The 6556-nt window shown below is 26.4% G+C and overlaps 1 protein-coding gene across 1 annotated transcript in view; it reads left to right on the forward strand.

Moving 5' to 3' along the window:
• LOC101240380 (PI-PLC X domain-containing protein 2) overlaps window positions 1-6556 on the forward strand; it is a 14693-nt gene extending 8137 nt beyond the window's left edge. The window contains exon 2 of the mRNA XM_065787868.1: window positions 5064-6556. Within this exon, the coding sequence (XP_065643940.1) occupies window positions 5064-5866 (803 nt within the window). The 3' untranslated portion in view covers window positions 5867-6556. The remainder of the gene's footprint in view (window positions 1-5063) is intronic.

Here is a 6556-nt window from a genome sequence, read left to right on the forward strand (position 1 = left end):
GTACAAGAAAAAATTTGCTTTTTTTGTTTAATAATTCTTTGGGATTTTTATACAATAAAATTATTAGTTTCTTGTATAAGCATAATTGGCATTTTTTAGTTATGTTGTTGTAGGCAGGGCCCTTTTTATAATATACCATGAATACAACAAATGCCCTAAAAAGAAATTGTTTCAAAGATTTTAACTTTAAATACAACCCTAAAATCAATACCAGCCCCCAAACAATCCAAAGCCCCTTAATAGTTGTAAAAAATATGTAGTTTTATATATATATATATATATATATATATATATATATATATATATATATATATATATATATATATATATATATGTTAGAGTGGTTTAGATTAAGGTGAAAATTTTTTTAAATCTAGAGTGGAAGCTTATAAGGTGCGCGGATCCTTGTTTTATACGTAAAAAAAATTTTTTTTTTGATTTAAAAAAAGTTTAAGGGTGGCACACGACTCAAAAGTACTTTCTTTTTTTTTTGTATTTTTTTTGACATTTTTTTACCCATGTGTTTAACCCTTTACCTATATTAAATTAAATTTGTTTTTCTATATTTATTCTCACAATGACTGATTAAAAAAATAATTAGACACTCTTTTTATATTTATGTTTTTAAATTTAAAAAAAAAAAGTTATTAAAAGACTCAAGACTGATTTTTTTTTTTAATTTAATGAAGTTTTTCATTATTTCTGTACACAAAACTGTTTCCATGACAGCAGTGTGAATTCATTGTACTAATGTATTAACCATGTTCATTTTTCAACGTCTGTTGTTTTAATAAGATTTAAAAAAGCTTAAACATGGGTATAATGGTTCTTGCATGATACTCAATGAAGTTTCTTTTTAGAATTGAAAATTTATGTTATCATTTATTTTAGTATTTAAAATTATGTTATTATATTTCATTTCAATGAAATAAGTAGTAAAATAAAAATTTATGCCAAAAATTCTTTGTAAATTAAGAAATAGAGGCAAAGAAATATTCTTAGTTAAAAAAAACCTAGGAAGACACTCATCTAATCAGTTATTAACTGTTGAATCCAGTATTATCTTTGGGATCGTCCATAAATTACGTAACGCAAACTTTCACAATAAAGAAAACAAATAAGATCATGAGTTTTCTTCCGCAGAGATTAAATTTAAGTAAAATATCAAAATAGTTCATTAAGTTCAATGAAAATCACCACTTAAAAAAGCTTAATATCTCCTACTTCTGTTTTTTAAATATATTTTGCGTTATGTAATTTTTGGACAGTCTATCTTTAGCAGATGAACAATGCCCAAACAGAGAAGATATTGCCAAAGCTTTGTATAGTATACTTCCCGCAAAACCTAAAATATATTCACTTGAATTTGTTATGGTAAATAAAGAGCTTCTTCACTTTCTAGATCAGCCTCCATCTCTTAGTGCTCTACTAACTGAGAAATCTTGGTTCATCTTTGATAAGATTAGATATGGAAAGAGTGAGTTGCAGTGGCTTAAGATCCCTTTACAGTTCTGAAAGTTCAACTATTTTTATCTTGAGTTTGAAATTATTATTTAATTCCTTGATGTGATCAATGACTCATCAGAGAGGGCCATTAAACTAGTAAAAGAACTGATTGGAAAAACAACCAAAAAGAAGAAAAGACATGATTTGTTTTTGGTTAACCATTTTTACAAAGGAAGTAGGCAAGAGGAAAAGAAAACAGATTTAGCATCAAACACGCCTAATAGTATTTTTTAAACAATAATTTTTTAATTATTATTTTGATATTGTTTTAATTATGTCTTCCGGCAACTTGAAAGAAAGGTATATTAATAGAGAAGAGCTGATCCATCTTACTTTAGATTCTTCACTAAGTTTGATATCCAAAATAATATAGCATATTTTAATAACTTATTTATAATATCATTAATTAAAGTGAATTTTGTAATAAAAAAACCCGTAGAAATAGGGAAATAATTTTTTTTTTGTCTACTTTACTACTTTTTTTTATAACTTTTTCAGTGTTGAGAAAAAAATTATGCAGAAAGAGTGCCTAATTTTTTTTAATATTAGTCATCATGAGAACAAATATAGAAAAAAAAAATTATTTAATAATGTTGAAAGGTGGCGCACATGGGTCAAAAATGTCAAAAAAGGGTTTAAAAAAAATATATTTTATGGCCGTGTGCCACCCTTAAACTTTTTTTAAATTAAAAAAAAAAAAATCTTACATATAAAACAAGGGTCTGCACCTTATAAGCTTCCACTCTAGTTTGAAAAAAATTTTCACCTTTATTTGAACCACCCTAATATATATATATATATATATTATATACATATATATATACATATATATATACATATATATATATACATATATATATATATATACATATATATATATACATATATATATATATATATATATATATATATATATATATATATATATATATATATATATATATATATATATATATACATATATATGTATATATATATATATATATATATATATATATATATATATATATATATATATATATATATATATATATATATATATATATATATATATATATATATTATATATATATGAAATAGTTTCAAAGATCTTTTTTTTTTACTAATTTTTTCAGTCAATTTCTTCAAAATTATTTATTTAAAAAATTATTGGGGGGCAAATGCCCCTGCTGCCCACCCGGTTGCTACAGACCTTATATATATATATATATATATATATATATATATATATATATATATATATATATATATATATATATATATATATATATATATATATATATTAGTTAATAAAAATAAAAACTAATAATTAGTAGTTATAATAATTGTTGCAATAAAAGTAATATATAATTGTAACTATAACTATATTCACTATATAATAACTAATAATAAAATATATATAGTAACTATAATTGTGTAACTAGTAACTATAATTGTGAAAAACGAGAGTCAGAAGAGATTAAAAATTTTAATCACTCTTTATTTGTTTTTTTTTTGTTCTTTTTTTTTTTTTTTTTTACGGGATGAGGAGAACAGACCATAAAGCTGCTTTTCTAGTAAACAATTTAATTTTTATGTGCTATTTGTAAAAATTGGTTTCATTAAATACTCATTAAACTATTACTGTTTATATTAATATTATAATACTATACTATTAATATAATATAAATATATAATATAATAATATAAATATATTAAAATATATTATTATATTAATATAAATATTTAATATTATACTATTAAATATTATAATAATACATTACTGATTAATACTTCTTAACTTATTCCTACATTTTAAAATCTCTACTGATAAATTTATTGATAAAATATAAACAATGAATGATGTTCAAGTTAGCATGTGATTACGCAAAAAGAATACTTTTATGCTAAGCACGCGGTTACGCAGAAAACCTTTACGCTTGACTGAAAAATTTTTTACTTTACTTTAAGGGGTCGTCCATAAAGTACGTACGCTCATAGGGGGGAGGAAGGGGGGTCTTCAAAAAGCGTACGAATGCGTATGGGAGGGGGGGGGGAGGGTTCAATTTAAAAGTACATACTTCGATTTTCTAATTTATCACAATTAACCAGCTAATCAATAGAAAAGTTACATTCTGACTAAAGATTCTAGTTTGCCAACATAAAAAGATGTATGGTATATGAAGTAGAGGGTATAGTTTTCCTCTATGCACACACATGTATGGGCGCCCTCAGAATTTTTTGATGTTCCAGATAGGACACTTTCACACATCGTGCAAACTCATAACTTAAGTTTGTTTATACCTATGCCAAATGAGGAGGCCTTGCAAAATATCGGGATGGCGGAGGCCTGTGAACAAAAAGCCTTAAAACGCTTACCCTCCCGACCCCCAAAATGAGAGCGGTGTAAATTTTGCATGGTTATAACTTTTAGATTTGGAAAAAAATTTGGATGGCCTCCGCCATCCAAATTTTTTGCAAGGCCACCTCATTTGGCATATTAACAAACTTAAGTTTGCTCGTTGTGTGAAAGTGTTCTATCATCAAAAATCAAAACATCAAAAAATCCTGAGGGGGCCCATGCACACATGCCCGCCCTTATATACTGGCCCTGAGTAAGACCTGAGGGCCGTGGTTGATGGGACGGAGTCACCCTAAAAAAAACGTGTCAATGGCGTCTCAAAGACCGCTAGGTTTTGCTAAAATAAAAAGTTTCTTAAAATAGCAAAAGGGCACAAAATTTGCTGTTGCTCCCTCCCACTGGGTTTTACCCTTTGTTTTCAATATTACTGATCTCACCTTAGACTCTTTTTTTACCTACTAAAGAGGGGTGCCTGAAAAAAACGTCCACCTTAAGTATAGTTTATTTACATTTGATTCGTTAAAAAAACAAAAAAAGTTTTCCTAAATTTCACCGAGAATCGAACCTCGATCTCCGTCGACTATTGCCGCTGCATAAACCTTTCGCCCAAATACATACTTGCATTTGTAAATTTTAAATATATTTAAATTATTATTTGCATTTATACTTAAAGACGTTTTTAAAAATGCGTAAGCAAAAAGCTTTGGGGTAGTATAAAGTATCTAAGGTACCCTCCGTCTTTATTTTTTTTAATTAAACTTTTTAATTAAGAAAAAAAAAACAGGAGGGATGGGGGGGGATATTTGAGGGGGGGGGGGTATTTGAGAAACGTACGTACTTTTAAGGGGGGGTGGGGACATAAAAGTTCGCATGGCAACAGGGGGAGGGGGGGTGGTCAAATTTCAAAATTTTTGGCGTACGTACTTTATGGACGACCCCTAATAATGTTTGCTTTCATTAAGGCGAAATATTTTTTTTTTAATTAATTTATTTTTTGAATTAATTACCTGTTTCTCTTTGTTTAATGTTTTTTTAGAATCAAAAGTTTTTTTTAGCTGTTAAAAAAACAATAAAATAACTTGAAATCTAAAATAATTTGACACATTTTGCCATAAGGTTTTCATAAGTCTGCTACCTAGTCTGAAAATATGTAACAATATTTTCATGAATTAGTTTGTTCTAATATTGCTGTTAATTTGCAGTTAATTGTATTTAGATGAACCTTCTGCAATTAAAGCATTAGGAAAATATTTCAAGAACATCGTCATAGAATGGTCATTAACTCAATGTTATCCAATAAAGCAACAATTAATATTAGGAGTCCGCTATTTTGATATGCGAACAGGATATTTAAACTCTAAAAACGACTTTTTTTTTGTACATGGTTGCTATGGGTTTCAAATGTTCTCTTTACTTCAAGTTATTGCCGATTTTTGCGAAATTTACCCAAAAGAAGTTGTAATTGTTGATTTTCAAGAGTTTCATGAATTTACGCCAAAGCTACACGAAATATTTGCTGATAATGTTGTGAAAATTTTTAAAGGAAAGCTTTATTCATACGTTGTAGGAAACGGGGCATCTTCTACTTTACAGGAAATTTGGGCAACAGGTAAGCAGATAATTGTCAGGTACAACAATGATTTTTCACCACAAAGCTATCCAGAGTTTTGGGCTTCTAATACTTTATATTCACCGTGGAGAAATACAAGCTCTACTAGCAAACTAATAAAATTTCTAGATGAAAGACTAAATGAATATTCTGCAAAACAACTAAGTGTCTTTCAAGCTATTCTTACTCCACAAACAAACGATATTCTTAAAGGATTATTATGTTGTTGTTGTTCTCCGCACAAACTTTCAAAACTTGATGAAAAATTAAAAACGCCTATTACAAATTGGTTAGATAAGGTTTACACTTCAAAAATGAAGGGGGTAAATATTTTTATGTGTGATTTTATAGCAAATGATGGCTGTGTTCAATGCATTTTGCAACTTAATCATTTATATGATTTAAATTAAATCAGTGTTTAAATTGAATCAATTTTCAAATTAAATTTTTTTTAAATTAGTGAAGTATTTAAGTAAAATTTAAGCCAACAAGTTTTTGGTATATAAGCAAATACAATCATTTAAATTTCTTAATATCTATAAATGTATGTTTAAAATTATATTTTGAGTATAAATGTTATTCATTGTATTTCATAAATAACATGAAAAACTGAGGTAGTTTAAAAAATTATCGTCAACATAATAATTGCATATTCTCAGGAATTGGCATACTACACACCATTGCATTTTGCTTTAAAAAACACTTACAAATGTAAAATAAAATAATTTTGGTGACAAATATTTACGACCGAGGGTCGTGAGTTATATGTTTTTAAAATAAGCAATTTTTATAAATGTTTTATGTCTATAAAAATGTATGTAGATAAAATTTTATACAAGTTTAGTAGATAAAATATAATGTATTTTAGTAAGTAATGAATGTATGAAGTTATTCATAATGAATGCAACTGTGTAATTAAAGTGCTTTTCGTTTTAATAATGTAAAAAATTATGGTTTTTAATATGATATATAAAGGTTTTGTTAAGTTTGTAAATAAGTTATAAGTATATTTAGTATTATTTTTTGTTAAATACGTGAATTTGTAATATTTTTGATCAGTTTTATATTTATGAATAAATTAGATCAAATTTTACTTTTAA

The sequence above is a fragment of the Hydra vulgaris genome, chromosome 01 (genome assembly GCF_038396675.1).
Source record: "Hydra vulgaris chromosome 01, alternate assembly HydraT2T_AEP".
Taxonomy (NCBI): Eukaryota; Metazoa; Cnidaria; class Hydrozoa; order Anthoathecata; family Hydridae; genus Hydra; species Hydra vulgaris.